This window comes from Poromitra crassiceps, assembly GCF_964638095.1.
Source record: "Poromitra crassiceps genome assembly, chromosome: 10".
Classification (NCBI taxonomy): Eukaryota; Metazoa; Chordata; class Actinopteri; order Beryciformes; family Melamphaidae; genus Poromitra; species Poromitra crassiceps.
Window position 1 is genome coordinate 18,013,180 of NC_139631.1, and position 19,716 is coordinate 18,032,895.

Sequence of the window (19,716 nt, forward strand, 5' to 3'; positions counted from 1 at the left end):
TAGGAACTGAAACTTTCTAAAATGCAAAACATTCATAACATTGATTAATCATATTCATTAAAACATAATCACAGTATCATATAACTGATTATTCTTAAAATGATACTTTAAAACACTTCATTTTATTTAATATTGAAAATAGAAAGAATTTTCTTTACTCTAGTGAGCACAGTTAAACGTACTCTCTCTAGTAGTTTACTAAACTAGGGAGCACAGTACTCAAAGTACAGATTTGTGCTGGTGTTGAAGGTCTTCCTGTGACGTACAACCTGCAACTGTAAACATTAGATTTCACAATGTGCCTGTATTTTAGACAAAATAATTTTCATTACAAGTTATTAGTACAACAAGTACGCACGTATGGCAGATAATGTTTGAGATACTCTGTGAGTACATATTCAATTGTTTACTTTATAATTTGTTTGCAATGAACCTCATACACAAGATGGCTCCTTGAGTCTGCCTTTCAAGTTTACAGATATTCGTGAACATGTCTCGAGAGTGGGTTGGATGAATTCCCAAAGAAAACTGCTTTAAGAGCTAGCTTATTGGGGTGGGTCAGTCCCCAGACTGAGGCAAAACAACAATACTCTAAACGCAAACTCAAGTGTAATCTCGTCCTCAGAGGCCATTGGCTTATTTATAGATACTTTTGAAAACATCTCACCGTACTTAAGTGTAAATTTTGGTTATGTGTACTGTAAATCATACCAAAAGTTAAATGTTGGTATGCCCACTTAATTTTATTTCTCATCCACCCAATTGGTGGTTGATAAATGTGCATTTTTCTGTTTAAGAAAATACTTCAGATTCAGATTATCTTACACAGGAACTCTTACCCTTCACAACACCTATTCTATTATGATTTATTTTCAAAATAATAATCAACAGTCTATTTATTATTGATTGATTCAAATTTGCTTACTGCACTTTAAATAATGCAGAGCTTACTTCACTCTATTGATTCATAACAAACAAACATTTCATTCAATCACATACTGTGGGGTTTGAACCTGGGGCTTGTTTCGACATTCAATTGCATAATGAATAATACTGTGGGGTTTGAACCTGTGACACAGGGCTTTATCTCTCCGACCTAGAAAGGCGGTGGCTGGCTCACTGTTTGCTCAAAGGTTTCAAATGTTTCTGGCTAAGTTTAACCTTGTTGGAAGACTGACTGTTCCAAGGGAACATAAACAAATTATTTCAGCCTGCTATGTTCCAACACATTGGGCCAGCTATAGGGGAAGAATGACCCTCGTGTTGCTGAATCAACAAGATGGCTGTTTGTCCACTGGCTGCTCCCGTTTTTTCTTATTCCGACATCTATTGGCCCAGTGTCCGAGCTTACCACAAATATGACATTTGTCTGTGCTAGGTGAGCGCTTTTGAGGTGCTTTTTCTGCGGTGTTTACATTGGGGAAAATCACAGCATTATTAATTGGGTTTGGCGCTGTGGCTAATTGTGGGGGCCCAAGCATCTGCTCAGCTCTCTCATATTGTTTGATAACAATCCCAAGCTGTCTAATTGTCTCTCTGGCTCCTTCACACTCTGGCCTTCTACAAGGCCCATTTTCAGTGTCCATTCTCAGAGAGCAGACAGTGTCTTATCTTATTTGTTTTAGTTACACACGACTCGGTGCAGAGCCGTTGTTTTGATCAATTCTGTTGCGTGTCTCTCTCTCTCGTAATCACTCCCTTTGGCAAAAGGCAAAGCACTGATTCCTCTATTTACTGTGAATGTCGCATTCATATTAATGTCTCATTGATTCACATTCAACTCTTTATATTTCAGTCTTGCATTATCTATGCACTAAGGGTGTTAAGCTTAATTGCTTACTTCATTGAGAGAGAGAGAGAGAGCTAGTGTTTTTGTTTATCACTTACTTGTGATCTGTGTCCGTGTGTGTAAAGTAATATTCAACACCTTACCTTTTAGTCGATGTGGGGTGGTGACAGAGGGACGGTTGTTCTCCTGTTGACCAGTTCCGTCCGTGTTTGGGGTATCTGGAACTACAAATTTGGTGACAGATCAATTTGTTCAATGGACAATTGATTCTGTATTTTGGGATTGGCTAAAATACACTTTTTGCAAACTTCCTTCAATTTTGCTCCTTTAAAATAGGCTTCTTAAGAAATTGTGTTGTTTTACAATGAAATAGCTGCTTCTTTTTGTTTGCTTGTTTGTTACATGCTTGTTACACATTGTGGGTATTTCCAAACATATCAACCATATTGGTTATACAACTATGATTGCTTCCCAGTCTCGCTCGGTGCTCAATATCTCTGGCCGATCCTAGCCAGCGCGCCACGGGGCTACACCCCGCCGAGTGAGTGGTAGGTTATGGGGAGATCTTTTGGTTTTATTTAGTATGTCGTGTGGTTCCTTCAGACCGTATCAATTATTGCCTAGGCTCTCTCACGTGTTTGCCGCAGTTTCCTAACTGGACTATTCTAGTCGCTGCTATGCAGCCTTTTGGCTTTGAAAAAGAGAGCTCATCTTGCCACAGTTTCCAAACTGGACTATTCTAGTCGCTGCTATGCAGCCTTTTGGCCTTTTTGAGGCAAATTATGTGATAACGCTTCTCAGGCTCTCTTGCTCTGCAGCTACCACTGAACCATCCAGGTCACTGCCAAATACAGCCTGTCAAGAGAGTTTTTAATGGTCCTGAGGTATATTTACAGTTATTTACATTGAGGCGTCCCCCCTTGTCTCAAGAAACCCACAAGATACTAACTTAGGTTATTATATAAACCATACATATTTACAGTTATATACAATGTTATTTTGACACACCCACAACATGCAAACATTTCAGATTATTTTAGATATCAGACGACAGCTCAGTAATGAATTATGAAATTAATTCAGACTTACCCGCTCTCGTAGATATCCTGTTCGTGACGCCAATTGATAGAGAATAAAATTCTTTACATCCGCTAAATGTGATAATTAACAGTTTATCTAACCAAATGAATTGAAGCCTTGAGTCCAGGACTGTTTAACATAAAAGTATATTTAATACCATATATTCTCTGCAATATGTATATTGACAGAGGGCATGAATCTCAATGTACACATTCTGATATGTCATACAGAGTCAAATATTCAGCCAATGGCCGACAGTGAACATATGCTTTATACTGTAAAAGAAGAGGAGGAGGAAAAGGCAGAGAGGACGGGGTGATGACTTGACTTGGAGCCTACAGGGCTGCCTGTCTGTATCAGTTTGTTATGGGACTTGATGCACTTGATGCACTGTCCAAGGTTTCAGCAATGCGGGCAGTCCTCTGCTATTCTATATGGGTGAGAGGTCATGGGCCAATGCAAAGGGACTAATGACTCATAGCATTAATTATGTGTATGCAAATAGCTTATTGGGAAATGCTAATGGAACTTATATGGGACTAATGACTCATAGCATTAATTATGTGTATGCAAATATCTTATTGGGAAATGCCAATGGAACTTATATTTTTCTCCAACAGTTTGAATGAAGCTTAGTCTCTCAGATGTTACGAACACACATGCCACTATTTGGATTTTTTTTTAACAATGATTGTAATTTAATAAAGGGTTATCTTGAGAGAAAATAGCTGTAATCTCTTTCCCTCTCATGTAGGTCATTGGGTAAAGAGCCTGAAATGTTGTAGAGATGATATAATACAAGAGGTTTGAGGTAACTTTTAAATATTCAGATTTTTCGGTGGGTCAGCGTTATAATAGTTTAGAAACAAAGACACACACACACACACACACACAGGTGTCTGCGTCTCATATTGGTGGTAGGGGCTTAAAAGATGACCACTGCTTACATGGCTCAGCCAATGAGGAGGTGTGAGACCGAGTGATCCACTGTACCTGAAGGAGATTGTCTGGAGATGTTGTCTGTCCCTGAGACATACTTTCACAGACAATCAGAGGACTCAGCGCCGCTCACACACACTCTCCGTTTGAGACTGAAGCCCAGTGGAGTAAAGAACATCATCTGAACCATTCAACCGTTTCACTCCTTTTTTCCTCAACCAGACATTCAACAGGTGAGCTGATTTACTCTAAGAGGAGTAAGAACATTGTTTACAATTAAGATGAAGTTTTATCCATGTGTTACTTCTCAAAAATATTTCTTATTGTTTCTGCAATGGTGGTATAGAAGTTATTTCTTAATTGCCTCAGTTTTGTAACGTTAATCATATCTCTCTTGCTTTGATTAAATGTCATTTTATACATCTACTGTAGAGCAAAAGAGGCTATTCATAGAAAACATGAGAATGCAGATAGCCTAAATAATAATGATGTGCTGGTAGGCAGCCCTTTCACAATGTTTCAAATTACACTAGAGTTCACAGGCACCCCAAGTCCTGGAAACCCCACAGAGAATGTTTCTTCACGCGCATTCAAATTTCAAAATGCTTACGTTTCCAAGACTTGGGGTGCTTGAACTCTAGTGCAATTTGGTTTTTTTTCTGAATGAGCCCTCCTGTAGCTGTATTGTAATCCAAGAGAAGTGTCATGGGATTATTCTCTCTGTGACCCAGTGTAATTATAGCTCAAGAGGACACAGATTATAATTTGTTGACAGCGGTATAAATGTCATGCTGCTCACTGATGGTGCAGTGCAGTCCTCACATTTTCAATCAATCAGTATCCTTTATTTAACCAGGTAAAAGTCTCATTGAGATTTTTACCTGGTTAAAGGTTTTGTTATGGTCTATTAGAACAGAGAGTCATTATCTCAGGTGGCATCTAAAGAAAAGGCAGAGTATTGTTTAAACAAATGCATCACAACGAACTTTTTGAGTTTCCCCCTTCAAAGGCAGATACCTTTTTGTTGTTTGCCAAAGGCCTCTTTACCATCTCGTCTATACCAATGAATGACTCATCAGACACCTTATTATTTAGTCTCCCTTGCAGATAGATTGTTTTAATCAGAGGAAGCTGTTTCTCTCTGCACATCAAGGGCTGCATATTCAATGGCACTGTGATCAGTATAGCATAATGTTTCATTCACAGATCCAGAACCAGAATAAACCTACAAAATCCTCATTATGGGCATTAGAGATTATGAAAGCTATCTGATCCCGGGTCAGCTGCAGTGTCAAGCTGTATTGCAGCAGTGATGGTTCTTGTGTAAGACGCGTCTCTCAAAGCTGGATTAGGAACCATGTTCTGCCCTCATTTGTAACACAGCAACGTAAAAATACCACGTAATCAGCCACACATGACTAAAGCCATGATGAGAACATCCCTGTGTGTGTGTGTGTGTGTGTGTGTGTGTGTGTGTGTGTGTGTGTGTGTGTGTGTGTGTGTGTGTGTGTGTGTGTGTGTGTGTGTGTGTGTGTGTGTGTGTGTGTGTGTGTGTGTGCGTGCGTGCGTGCGTGCGTGCGTGCGTGCGTGCGTGCGTGCGTGCGTGCGTGCGTGTGAGAGAGAGAGAGAGTGACAGAGGGAGAGAGAGACAGCAGTGTGTGCCTCCAAGACAAGACCAATCAACTGATAAATTGAGTGAATGAGTTAATATGACTCAGAAGATCTATTAGTTTAAGGCTGGAAGTTATCACAGGTTTTAAAGAGTAACTTAAAGGAACACTCTGCCCATTTTCAACCAGCTTTGTATCATTAGAACATCAGTAGTATATCAGAAAACTGTAAACTGTTTTGAAGTCTGTCATTTAATTTGACAGTTATTGAGTGTTAAAGTGTGGACCAGTGACATCACTGGTCCACACTAACTCAAATGAATAACTCATTAACTCAAATCAACTCTCAATAACTGTCATACTAGATGAATGATGAATAGTTTGACAGTTATTGAGAGTTGATTTGAGTTAATGAGTTATTAATTTGAGTTAGTGTGGACCAGTGATGTCACTGGTCCACACTTTAACACTCAATAACTGTCAAATTAAATGACAGACTTCAAAACCGTTTACAGTTTTCTGATATACTACTGATGTTCTAATGATACAAAGCTGGTTGAAAATGGGCGGAGTGTTCCTTTAAGCCCAACCTAAATATGTGCTGAAGCCTGAGACCTAATGGTGAAAAGTAGGGTACTGCACTGGTCACCTGCTATTGGTCTGTCTTACCTTCTCATTGCAGAGTGCATGATGATCTGACTTACCTTCTCATTGCAGGGTGCATGATGCCAGTGCAGCAGAAGCTCCTCGTCCCGGCGGCCCTGTCCCTGCTGCTCCTGGCCGCCCTGCTGCCCGGCTCTGACGCCCGGCGTGGCTTTGGAGGCGGCTTTGGCCGCGGCGGTGGGATGAGCCGCGGGGGGGGAGGCAGCCGGGGCTGGGGCGGGGGCGGAGGCGGGGCCTACAGACCCGCCCCGGTCCAGACAGGTGGCGCCAGCGCAGGGAAAGTAGCCGGTGCGGCTGCAGCGGGCGCCCTAGGAGGGGCCATGGTGGGGTCTGCGCTGAGCCGCCCTGGGTATGGGCATGGCGGCATGTTGGGCGGCGGGTATGGATACGGAGGCGGCTATGGAGGATATGGGGGGTATGGAGGTGGGTATGGCTACCCCCGGCACGGAGGCGGCTATGGCTCCAGGCCTGCCTATGAGCCCGAAGGCTCTGGAGATATGGAGTACTACTATGGAGCATCCAGCAGGCCCATCTACAACAGCATCATAGTCATCATCGGCTCTCTGATGTCTCTCATGATGGGCCACTGGGTGGCAGTCATGTAGAGCTGCAGGGCGATGGCGTCCCAAACAGACCCTAACTCACCCCGGCTAATAATAACCTGTGACTGACGATAACTAGGCTATTTTGAATCACAAACAATGTGACACTTGGATGAAGAGATGCCATGACCAAATTGCATCCTCAGCACCACAAGTTTGACAGGATGAGATCCACGAGAAGAGGAATTTGACCCATCTTATGAATTTGACCTGTCTGACCTGTAGGCTACAGTGTGTCAGCGTAACATCATCCCCCAGGCCTCAGGTGTGCAGAGTAAAGACACTTGTGTAGGATCCTGGTCTGAGCCTCAATGAATTGACTTGAGCAATACTTGTTTACTATATCCCCAATTCCCATTTCACTTTCCTTTTGACATTCTTATGTATTTAACCATGTAGTCATGATTATTTTATATAAGAAGATATATACTGTATATTATTGTCTTTTGATGAGGATGATGGCAATGATAAAGGCGATAACAATGATGTTGCTATATGGTAAGGATGATAGTGATGAATCCCCAACACAAGGGCAAGATAAGGACTGAATGTGCTGTATTATCAAGTTAAGTCTACGTCAGAAAATTATGTCAGGACTACAGTGTAAGAGCAGCTATACATTTTATATAATGCCATTCTGTCTGTATATTTCAGCTATTTTCCTCGCTTCCATTGTCCATTACACATTCTATCTCTACCATATGTTAGGAATAGGACAATAGGACAATATGATGCTCATAACCAAATACAATACGTTCCATGCCATGTTTTCTTGTTTTATGAATAACTATGCTTCCTTGTACAATGTTGTTATATAAACATAAAAAAAACAATTAGAATAAAAATTGCTGTCTAGAATATTATTCTCTGAATTGAGATGACCATTCAGATTTTACCTGCTAACAACAATAATGCATGACTCCACCCAATAGACATAACTAGAATATGTGTAGATTTAAAGTAAACACAGTCAGATTTTAGATTTTCAAGACATCTCTGACCGTAATCGTCAGTCAGAATTACAACTTTGGGTCCAGCTAGACAACATTTTCCATGCAGTAAATTCACGGCGAATTGAATGTGTTTATGAAATAAAGATGACTGTAGCATCTGTTTACTGCCCCTATATTCAAAGCAGACTAAAACCAGGCCAGCTACATCATGCTGAAAGGGCACACAGCGCTGTATGCAGTGATATGCCTATGAAGAATTATCTTGTTATCTTGAGAAAATGAACTTTGTTATCTCGAGATAATGAGAAAAATGATCTTGTAATCTCAACATAACAAGTTTTGTTATCTCGAGATAACCAGATAATCAACTCGTGAGTCATGTGGCCGTTCACATGCTTCCATACATCAACACATTTTGTGTGTGGGCTATAATTAAAGGGTTTTCAGTTTGGTCTGGCTGCTGCTGCACAAGGCTAATGAGCAGATGGAGACCTGAGGAGGGAGGCTGCATGACTCAGTGATCTGTATTAGGTTTTTGGCTTGTCTGCTGCTAGAACAGGTGTGAGGTTCACCAAGGGTCTCAAAGGCCAAGAGCCGATTACAGGTGATGTTTTGTTTTCAGGTGACAATAATGAGATAGCCAATCACATCAGCATTCCTGTTTGAGATTTTAACTTCGTTTGACACTACTGTTCCACTCTTTTTCACAGTATTTCTGCCGTCAGCTAAAGAGACAGGAGGAGCTAAAACAAAGGGCTTCAGATAGAGACTGGACTGGAGGGCTGCATAAAGGGACAGTACAAGATAAATAAAGAGTTTTCTGAACTGTGAATCCTACTCTAGTGGAGTCTCCGAATAAAATAATAATCAAATATAAAAGTGGAAAATTAGCATAGGTCCCCTTTAAGAGAGCAAAGGCTATTGATGCCCATGTCCTTGATTAGATATAGTATGAGCTTCAGGCTGTAGCCTATGTTAAGGATGTTGTCAGCCTCTCCAGGCTAGTACTGTAGTACCTTTCACTTCCAGCAGGTCAACCTTGAAACAGCGAGTAGAGTTGCCATACAGCAGCGGCCCTGAGGTGTCATGTAGGCCTTCATAAATAAGACATGTTGCCACCACAGACATGACCTTTTCAGACTGGGAACAAAGGGTGGAGCAATAGCCTTCAGCAGTCAGGGTAAAATTGAGGGAATAAGCCAAGTATTTATAGCAGGATGATGACTCTTTGCCTCTAAGAGCAATAGGCTACATGATGTATAAAAGCATCCTCTGAAGATCAACTCAACCCAAGAATGAAGTATTTTGCCATAATATTAATTTCCAATTAACCCAGAGCTGTAGTTCTTCATCTGTGTAAATAAAATCATTAATGATCATGGTTTATTTCTTAAATTGATATTTTTTCGCCCAAAGCCTATGCATAAGTTCAAAGCAAAAATTTACTTTTTAACCCTAACCCTAACCCTTTTTTTTAGCAGGGCAAAAACAAAACTTAACATGATTGCATTATTTCCTAGCCAGTGTTGGGCAAGTTACTCAGGAAATGTAATTAGTTACTTATTGCTCCTATAAAAAGTAATAAAATGACTTATTACTTATCAAAAGTAATTCGTTAGGTTACTCGTTACAACATGACATTTTTTTTGCTACCCCCTTCCAAAGGGGGTAGCAAAAGTAGCAGAACCTGTTTAGCCAGCTCCTTTTAGAACTGAATCCACGTTATTGGAACAATAATTAACCTTACAGGAGCTCCTGGAAAGTTAATTAACAATCAGCCAAACTGCATGCTTTCTATTTATTTGCCTACCTAGGACAAAAAACAAATGTTGTCCTGGCAATGCAGTAGTCTCACATAGCCAGACCTATCTCCACAATTCCTTTTTAGTACTGTGGCAGCACTGGGGAAAGTAATGCAGTAACTTAAGTTACTGTATGATTTTCATTTTAGTCTTTTGCATTTACCCCTTTATTTTTTTACTTTGTTTATAAGTTTATGGGCGGCACGGTGCCTCACAGCAAAAACGTCGTGGGTTTGAACCCCGGTGCTTTCTGTGTGGACTTTGCATATTCTCCTCGTGTTTGCGTGGGTTTCCTCTGGCTACTCTGGTTTCCTCCCACCATCAAAGACATTTTAGGGTTAATGGGGGGGGCGAGCAACCCCACCCAGTAAAAGCCCACTTGCTACAGAAAGCAGACTGCCCGGAGCCCATTGGCGTCGTGTGGTTGTGGGCCTATGCTCCATTTAGGAGCCTACAGGGAATAAGAAGATGGTTACAAATGTGTTTTTTTTTCACCATTAGAGTGAGCTCGAGCTTCCCAATGAAATAGAATACTAATTTCCAGCCAAAATGACACGCCACTTTTGTAACAAACCCCTGAAATATATATAATAATAAAATCCAGAAGAGCATATTAGTAAGATTGAGAAGTTTAATAGACAACACAAGCGTAGGTAAGGGAAAAGTGCAAGTCAACACCCAGGATTCAGTAGAGCCTCCAGCAACACTGTAACTGTGATCAGAGTAGCCGACACATCCATCAGCCAGAAAATTCACCCTGAATAATCAATGATGATTGTGTGGGGACAAAAGAGGATTGGACGTCTAAGGACTGATCTTGTAAATCTCCAACATGAGCAAACAAAAAGGGAAATGGATCGACGAAAAGTTGCTGAATCACCATGGTAAAAAAAAGGCAAGTTTTTACAAGGGATATCTTGTATGCATTCTGAAATACAATCAAAGTGAGAGACAATGTAGGAACACATAACATCACATTCATTGATTTATATAAAGAGGACTATTTCCACGATTAGAAAAGTCTTTGAAAAGTGTTCAAATCTTGACATCCAACCCCGCTAAGCGTAAACTCAGCTAATGACTCAAGATAACATTCAATAGCTTTGGAGATGGTCGATATGCATCCAGGTTGGTTCAACATTGGTACACCAGGAGCCTTACATAAGAGCACTTACAGGCTACAATCGCTGCCCGAGACAGGGGAGAGAGAGGTAAGGTAAACACTCAACAGAGCAAGGAGGGAGGGGAATCTATACAAAACTCACAAGATATATAATGTATTGTGCAACACAAGGAGAGGATATAGAAGAGTTTTACAAATGTCATCCAACAATGTTGTCATGGGTGGGGTGGGGGAGCTGTTTATAAGTCCAAATCTGTTTAACAGTAATTTGTCAAAGTTGTAGGCTACAAACAAAAAACAAAAAACAAAAAACAAAAAACAAAAAACCGTTGTTTAACACATTCACTGCCAGCCGTTTTTCAATACTGTAGTTAGCTTCTGCCAGAGGGTTTTTTTGAGGATTCTGGCTCATCTTTCAAGAGCCGAGGATTCGTTTCTGTTAGGATTTTGTGAACACACAATATCTCAAAAGAACTAATAGAATGTGTGCTTTCTCTGTCTAAAAGAGTTAGTTTGTAGAGTTAGTAGTTATGTAAGCATTAGCAGTTGAATACAGCATGGTTTCAGCGTCTGAAAATTTATTCTGAGATAAACGGCTTTTTGTGAAATTCGATAGAACAGTCACTTTAACCATTCATTTTTGGCATCAGTAAGACGTCAGACATCTAAACAATAGTTTTGAACAGTAATTTCCTCCATAACAGCAGGAAACACCCCTCTCCTTCAAACTCCTCCCTCCGTGTGTGTTCTTCTTGGCTGCAGCGGGCGTGTCACAAGCTCGTTTCTGTTGCTGCTGTAACCTCGCGTCACCAGGCTCACTGCTTTGCTGGTGCTGTGCCTGTCTGCTGGCGGCCGCTGGGCAAGTGTGGATGGGCTCGCTCGTTTCTTGGGGTTCTGAGAGCTTTGATGAAGCTTTTGCGATTCTGGTCTTATTTATGCTGCGTGTTTCAAAGTGTGTTCCACCCGTAATCTATTATGCAAATTTGCAAAACCCCACCGCCAGCTCCCAAGCGCGAAAGCGTTTTCGCCAATCCATTTTCATGAGAATGGCTTCCTCACACTGCTTTTTGCTTGCCTTCCTCTAGAATGGAGAGCACTGTCGCCACTTAGTGGGTCGGTGGAATGGGTTGTACATGTTCGGCATTGATCCACGTAGCACCGTCAAATTTTTTTTTTTTTTTTTTTTGACGTCTCAACTCGTCATTGGCAGTCAACCGTTGGATTTTTTTTGACGAGTCAACTCGCCATTGGCAGTGAACGTGTTAAAAGGGGATGGGGGGTGAGGGAGGGGGTAAGAAATGTCATCCAACACATGTAAAACTGCAGCATGAATATTAAAAGTCATAAATAATAAAATAATACATCCATTGGAGATTGAGAACTACACAAGTAAATGCTTTGTTGTTGTTGCTTGCACTGATTCCAAAAGTTTAATCTAAGAAGTTTAAGCTTAAGGAATGTTAGGACAATGATGTGCATATTTTGGTGTTTCTTTTCTACTGTACGTCTTGTGTTCTTGTGTAGCCTATGTGCCCCCCACCAAAAAGATAAAAATAAAAATAAATAAATTTAATCAGATCCCCCCCTCCCCCCCCCCCAAAAAAAAGTGGAGGGGGGGATACTTCAACCTGGATCTGGTTGTTTTCATTGGACCAAACACTGATTAAATAACAGTCCAGTTTGAACTATGGTAAAAAGGTGTAGATATGTTGCATTATAAGTAGACAACAATTATGCTTAGTGTATAGCCTTTCAGTCTGAAAGTGGTAATGTCAGTAATATTGGAATACTAGCAGACTACAGTATGAGTGTTTCAGAAATTAATTAGATCCATTGTTAATTGATAATATCGGATCATTATCCAGTGTTCTCCCACTTCTTGACTGTCATATGGTCGTCCATCACCAACGCCCCTCCAGCTAGCTTTACTGTACGCTATACACTTCTATTTCATCTCCAACATAATAGAGCAATTTATTTACACAGGTCATCACCATGGCTGAGCCTGTCCCAGCCGGCAAGCTAATCCTCTCAGCTGCGTTCTCCTCTGGGACAGAAAACCTAAGTGCCCGGTCACACAAACTGAATCAACAAAATAAAATCATAAATTCAGATTTTTGTGTGTGTGAAAAAAACACAAAGAAAACACCACTAATACTACTGAAACTATTCTATCATGAATAACTCATAATGGGGGGGGGGGAAGGCTTCCATCATAATAATCACAACCATTGAGGTATTCATCAGTGAGAGACAGTGCTACTTACGGTAATTGATATGGCTGTAGAGATAGTCAGTGTTTCCACAGTCTTGGTGTGTCTTATTAGCTATCAGATTGAAAGACTCTGGTTACCCAGATTGGTGTTTGCATAACATCCATCACTGTTTAGATCGAGACAGAGTCAGACAATTACACCACAGCTGGGAGGATCATGTCGCCCCCTCTGAGCAGACAGCCAGTTTAATGGATCTTTAATGGTTCAATTGTTCAGCCATCAACAGCCATCAAAAAGCTTGCAGCATTACAATGCAGTTAATGGGCCCGTTCTCTTCCACGAGAGGAAATGGGCAGTGCAATTGTTGTAACGGGTGGCTCAATCTAATGGCCCTTTCTTAATTTGAACACACAGTTCAGCGATGCAGCATGTACTGTATGCCAGCTAGGTGGTGCCAGTCATGTGCATGCATAAGGATGCAGGGCCTACATAATGATGCAGGGCCTACATAAGGATGCAGGGCCTACATAAGGATGCAGGGCGTACATAAGGATGCAGGCCCTACATAAGGATGCAGGGCCTACATAATGATGCAGGGCCTACATAAGGAGGCAGGGCCTACATAAGGATGCAGGGCCTACATAAGGATGCAGGCCCTACATAAGGATACAGGGCCTACATAATGAGGCAGGGCCTACATAAGGAGGCAGGGCCTACATAAGGATGCAGGGCCTACATAAGGAGGCAGGGCCTACATAAATATGCAGGGTCTACATAAGGATGCAGGGCCTACATAAGGATGCAGGGCCTACATAAGGATGCAGGGCCTACATAAGGATGCAGGGCCTACATAAGGATGCAGGGCCTACATAATGATGCAGGGCCTACATAAGGAGGCAGGGCCTACATAAGGATGCAGGGCCTACATAAGGATGCAGGCCCTACATAAGGATGCAGGGCCTACATAATGAGGCAGGGCCTACATAAGGAGGCAGGGCCTACATAAGGATGCAGGGCCTACATAAGGATGCAGGGCCTACATAAGGAGGCAGGGCCTACATAAATATGCAGGGTCTACATAAGGATGCAGGGCCTACATAAGGATGCAGGGCCTACATAAGGAGGCAGGGCCTACATAAGGATGCAGGGCCTACATAAGGATGCAGGCCCTACATAAGGATGCAGGGCCTACATAAAGTGAAAACAAGTTGAAAACAAAAACAAAAAACTAAGCAGAAATACACACACGATAGGGAGTCCTGAAGCTTCAGAGGGCAAACACACACCATCTGTTCCTCTCTCCATCGTTACCGTACACACTATAACTCCCTCCCACCCCCCCTCACACACACACACACACACACACACACACACACACACACACACACACACACACACACACACACACACACACACACACACAACCCTGCTTAAGCATCAATCTCCATCGGTTTCTTGTGACTCACTTTCACACATTCTCTGTCTTCCATTTGGATCTCAATCTAATCCAACACTTCTAGCAAACGCTTCAGTACAGCATTTGCATGTTGCTGTTCAGTAGCATCAGCACGGTCCCAGTGACCAGGGGCAGGAGCTCCCAGAAGCCCTTCCCCAATCCCTGCACTCCTCCCGGGAGTCCCCCCTTGGGCCCCGCGTGTCCCGCAGGTCCCGATTTCCCCGTAGGTCCCGCAGACCTCTTATCCTGCATCTGTTTTTCAGAGTACACCATGTACAGCTCCACACACCGCCTGGCCTTCATCTGCTCGATCAGCGCCGGGTAGCCGATCTCCACAATGCTCACCGTATCATCGTCATCATCGCTGCCGCCGGCCTGTGAAGCTGGGGGGTGCGGCTTGGCTTCAGGCTGCTTTGCAGGGCTGGGGGTTGCAGGTGCAGGGGCAGGTGCCTCTGATTTGTTGTTAGCAGTGCCGTTGTCTGGGGCTGAGGTAACAACAGTGCTGTTACTCTCTGATTTGCTGTTAGCGGTGCTGTTGTCTGGGGCGGAGATAACAACAGTGCTGTTACTCTCTGATTTGTTGTTAGCGGTGCCGTTGTCTGGGGCTGAAGTAACAACAGTGCTGTTACTCTCTGATTTGTTGTTAGCGGTGCCGTTGTCTGGGGCTGAAGGAACAACAGTGCTGTTACTCTCTGATTTGTTGTTAGCAGTGCCGTTGTCTGGGGCTGAGGTTACAACAGTAGTCGTGGTGGTGACGGGTTCATTCTTCCCCCGTCGATTCTCCACAGGCAGCAAGTCTGCTCTATTCATGCAAGTTTCCATGTACTTATCGTAAGTTATCGGGGGAGGGTTGAAGGTGTAGTCTCTGCTGTAGTCGTTCTGATCGGTGGACTTGGTGCCGTATTTCTTGTACATGTAGTGGTTGTAGTAGTACTCCTCCTGGGGGTTGTGGAAGTGGTAGTGGGGGCGAGGGAACCGCCCCAGTCCATAGCCCAGTGCCATGCCTGCCACCGCCCCAGCTCCTGCTGCCATCATCGCAGTACGCCCAAACCCTCTGGACCTATCAGATGGTCGCATGCCCATTCCGTGAACAGATTGGGCAAACGGAGAGCCACCCGCACCCCCATGGCCCCCATATCCATAGCTGCCCCCATAGTGAGGGCTCAGGATTCGGTTGTTGGGGTTTTGGTTGAAGTATCCTCCACCTCCGTAACCACCATAACCATAACCCCCAGGATATCCTGCAGCTCCACCACCTCCATATGGGGAGCCCCGTGCCGGGTAACCTCCGGCTGGATACCCTCCAGCAGGGTAGCCACCAGCTGGGTACTGGTTGGGGTAGCCTCCTCGTCCTGGCTGCTGGGGGTAGAAGCCACCCTGAGGGTAACCCCCTTGGTTAGGATAACCCCCTTGATTGGGATAACCACCTTGGTTAGGATAACCTCCTTGGTTGGGTTGCCCTGCTCTGCCTGGCTGCTGGGGGTAGCCTCCCTGGTTGGGAACACCGCCTTGGTTGGGATAACCACCTTGGTTGGGTTGACCACCTTGGTTGGGTTGCCCTGCTCTGCCTGGCTGCTGTGGGTAGCCTCCCTGGTTGGGATAACCACCTTGGTTGGGTTGACCACCTTGGTTGGGTTGCCCTGCTCTGCCTGGCTGCTGGGGGTAGCCTCCCTGGTAGGGAGAACCCCCTTGGTTGGGAGAACCCCCTTGGTTGGGTTGCCCTGCTCTGCCTGGCTGCTGGGGGTTGCTTCCCTGGTTGGGGTATCCACCTTGAGAGCTGGAGCCCTGATTGGTTTTGCCGCTTGTTTTGGTGTTTGTGCTGCTGCTGCTGCCCCGATTGGACGAGGAGCTGCCACCACGACCGGAGGTTTTCCCAAAGCCAAAGCTAGATTTCCCACCAAAGCCGCCTCCTCGCTTGGCCAGGGAGAAATGGGTGTGAACCAAGAGGAGGGAGAGACACAGCAAGGCTAATGAAGTCAGCTTCATATCTGCACTGCAGAGAGGAAACAAAGGAAAGGTGGGGAGAAATATGAGATATTATAGTTACAGTTACAGTAAGTTCAGGTCGAGCAATTTGATTGGACAAGAGACATTCTTCATGAGCACTGATATAATAGCATTGGGTTGGGTTTAGGCATGAGGAGGCATGAATAGTTTCCGTTCAGAAATTGAAACTGGTTTTATTCTGTTAATTAATCCCTACTATACAGTCTCTTGCTGCACTACAACTGCGGTGTGATCCATGGAAAATTCCAGGGATTATTACAGCATATTCTTTCATTTGAATCATTTCGTTTGATGTCTGAGTCACTCTCCATGTTAAAGTGGACAAGTGGCGGTATTAGACAGCAGGCATAATTCACAAAATGTAGCCTACAACAGAAGCACATTATCTGCTGGCAGGGATCATGAGAGAAATCACACAGTTCATAGAGCTTTAAAGGAAAACAAATGCAGCCAACACCTGTTTTCAAGAGTTGGGCAGCTGAGCCTGTAGACGAGCTTTACACAGTGGTGTAGTGAATAAACGTCCTGTGTTATAAACAGTGGCATGTATGACAAACTACGTTAATGCAGGAAATGCAAAGGCATAATGACAGAGGAAAAAAGATGAGACCGTTGAGAATATCAACATGTTCCTCAGGGGCCCGGACTGGCTATAGGGAGCATAGGGAGGTTTCCCAGTGGCCTGGCCTGCTAAATGGCCTGTAGGCTTAAAAAATAATAAATAAATTAAAATTAAAATTAAAATTAAATATTTTCAGAAAATGCACAATTGGTGCACAATTGGTGCCTCAAAATTTCCCTGGGGAGGACCCCGAGACCCCCCAGTTACAGTAATGTGTCCCCCCAATAGTCAAAGGAAGCCTACACCCGTCTGTACCTTTATGCTTGGGACAAAAAGTTGACACCCGCCCCCCCCCCTGGTATCAGTGCACTAAAATCCACCAGAATGGAGAAAATTAGTGGACTTAAACTTAAAATAAGTGGACTGACTGGGGCGATATTATTTCACCCTATAGCCTATTACCCGGGCAGCCGGGCTAAATGATTTTTGTAGTCCGCCACTGATAAAATGACTATGAAAAGCTCTATTGGTTGTTACATCACCACACGGCCATCTTGGTAGGAAAATAACAGGTGATTGTAATCAATTAACAGGTGAGATCAAGTGACACAAACAGGTAGGGGGGGAAAACAAGTTTCCATCAACGTCCATGGCATCCGCTATTCCTTCTTGCCCTGCAAGGTAGCAATTGTAGGCTATAGAGGGAATTTAGAAGCAGGTATACTCAATGATGACTGAAAAATAAGTGGGTATATTCCAAACCGTATACACATTATGGATTATTCATTCCACACATAAGACATAGGCTAATCGTATGCACTTATGACTGGAATGAATAAGCCATGTGTTCACCACATTAACATGACAGACTGTTTTTGCACCACACAGCAGTAGTAGAGCTAGAGGCTGTCAGTTTCAAAATGGCGCTAGTGTGCGCCTGTAACGGTCTTCACTAGACGCACACTTTATGGCTGACTACAGCTGCCCAAACTATTTTCTTTCTCGTTTATGATTAACCTGACTTCATGGGCATGTCTTGCTTTCTTTCCTTCAGCGTCCATGACCACAGTACTGCTAGGGAAATAACACGCTCCTTAAATGTCATGCGGTCTATTCACATTGTAATTTCACAAGCAATAATGTAACTGTAAGTAACGTTATATTTGGCCTATTTGTTCACTGGAGGCAGAGCAGTCAATAGACCGCAGCGACGGGAGACACAATGCTGTACAATCAAACAGGACTTTATTATAGGGTCGGTTTGCAATTTCGCAATTTTGGACCGTAAACTGCATTCATCAGTCTATTTTAGAAAACACCTGCTACAAAAAAACGGCACTGCACGTATCCCAATATAAAGTCATTTACAAAATTCAATCTCCAGTCCTTACCTTAAATATAGTACCTTCACCAGCGCCCTGTCTTCAGATCAGTCCGCTACAATGTGTGGCATGGCACGAGGGGAATTAAAGGTCCACAACACATGTGGGCGGAGTTTCCATGATACCCAGAATAATTGACCCACATTCTGATGACGTCATCTTTCCATGTGGGAAAGCTCAAGTTACCTACTGGATTTTGTGGTCTCGATAGTTCTATTATTATTATTATTATTATTATTATTATCCGAAAACATGTTTTGTAGACTAGCTTTCAATAAAAATTGGTTGCAGAATAAAGCATGTGACCAAGTTTAATTTTAAACGACTTCCTAGAAAACAAACTCAACACCTGTAGGTCTTTCACAAGCTGTTTCACAGTTGTGTGGAAATTGCAGGAAAAGCAGAGAGCTTTGACGGGCAAACCCCTGCGAGTGACCATGAGCTCACTGACTGGCTGCACAACACCTATCCTCTTCAATGTCTTGAACACGTATATGTCGCCATCTGCTGGCCATGAAAAGCTTGATAACATCAAAAAACACCCCGTCCTATGGCGGAACATAAATGTGTCACGACCATACATCTACTATGAATCACCTCATTGAATGGAAAGGAATTGCTTCAAAATGTCCCCATTCTATGGGGTGGAGTTGTACAATCTCTACAACCCAGTTTCTCTGGGTTCTAGAGATTACTTGCAAAACCCCATTCAATGGATAAACCTGGGGTCTCCGAGGCCTGGGTGGGCCGCAGGACCCTGTGGAGGTCCTGGGGTCGCTTCGGGGGGTCTGCGGGCCGAACGGAGGGTCTGGGGGCCGAACGGAGGGTTCGAGACCCTCGGGGGTCGTCTCCGGAGACCCCTCCAAGCCTCTCCCATGCCCCATACCTAATCCTAACCCAGACCCTAACCTCTCCCACCCCCTAACCCTAACCTCTCCCACCCCCATGCCTAAACCTAACCTCTCCCACCCCTAACCCTAAACCTAACCTCTCCCACCCCCCATGCCTAAACCTAACCTCTCCCACCCCCATGCCTAAACCTAACCTCTCCCACCCCTAACCCTAAACCTAACCTCTCCCACCCCCCATGCCTAAACCTAACCTCTCCCACCCCTAACCCTAACCTCTCCCACCCCCATGCCTAAACCTAACCTCTCCCACCCCTAACCCTAACCTCTCCCACCCCCATGCCTAAACCTAACCTCTCCCACCCCTAACCTCTCCCATCCCCCATGCCTGCAGAGGTGGGCAGGGTGGTTGAGAGAAGAGCCAATGGAGAATCCTATCCATTAAATGAGGTTTTGCAAGTAATCTGTACAACCCCCGAATCCTACCCATTAAATGGGGTTTTGCAAGTAATCTCTACAACCCCAGGGAAACTGGGTTGTAGAGATTGTACAACTCCACCCCATTGAATGGGGACATTTTGAAGCAATTCCTTTCCATTGAATGAGGTGATTCATAGTAGAACGGTGATCACACACCAGTGGCGATTCTAGAGTCTGTTGGGGCCCTAGGCTAAGATTCTAAGG

The 19,716-nt window shown here is 43.7% G+C and overlaps 2 protein-coding genes across 2 annotated transcripts; one reads left to right on the plus strand and one right to left on the minus strand.

Moving 5' to 3' along the window:
- Positions 1-6,143: 6,143 nt before the first annotated feature.
- sprn2 (shadow of prion protein 2) lies at positions 6,144-6,686 on the plus strand (the record flags this gene model as incomplete). The annotated part of the gene is made up of 1 exon (XM_083645304.1): positions 6,144-6,686. The coding sequence occupies one exon, from the start codon at positions 6,144-6,146 to the stop codon at positions 6,684-6,686; it is 543 nt and encodes a 180-aa protein (XP_083501430.1).
- A 7,496-nt stretch (positions 6,687-14,182) lies between these two features.
- Positions 14,183-18,239, minus strand: LOC310783997 (uncharacterized protein). Its single transcript, XM_083644943.1, has 2 exons — positions 18,194-18,239; positions 14,183-16,226 (listed from the first exon to the last, which is right to left on the minus strand). The coding sequence occupies exon 2, from the start codon at positions 16,217-16,219 to the stop codon at positions 14,306-14,308; it is 1,914 nt and encodes a 637-aa protein (XP_083501069.1). The 5' UTR covers positions 16,220-16,226; positions 18,194-18,239; the 3' UTR covers positions 14,183-14,305.
- Between the last annotated feature and the right edge of the window lie 1,477 nt (positions 18,240-19,716).

What these genes read in the sequence shown, in the direction of transcription:
- LOC310783997 (XM_083644943.1), bottom strand. Translation starts at nt 16,219, where the DNA reads ATGAAGCTGACTTCATTAGCCTTGCTGTGTCTCTCCCTCCTCTTGGTT.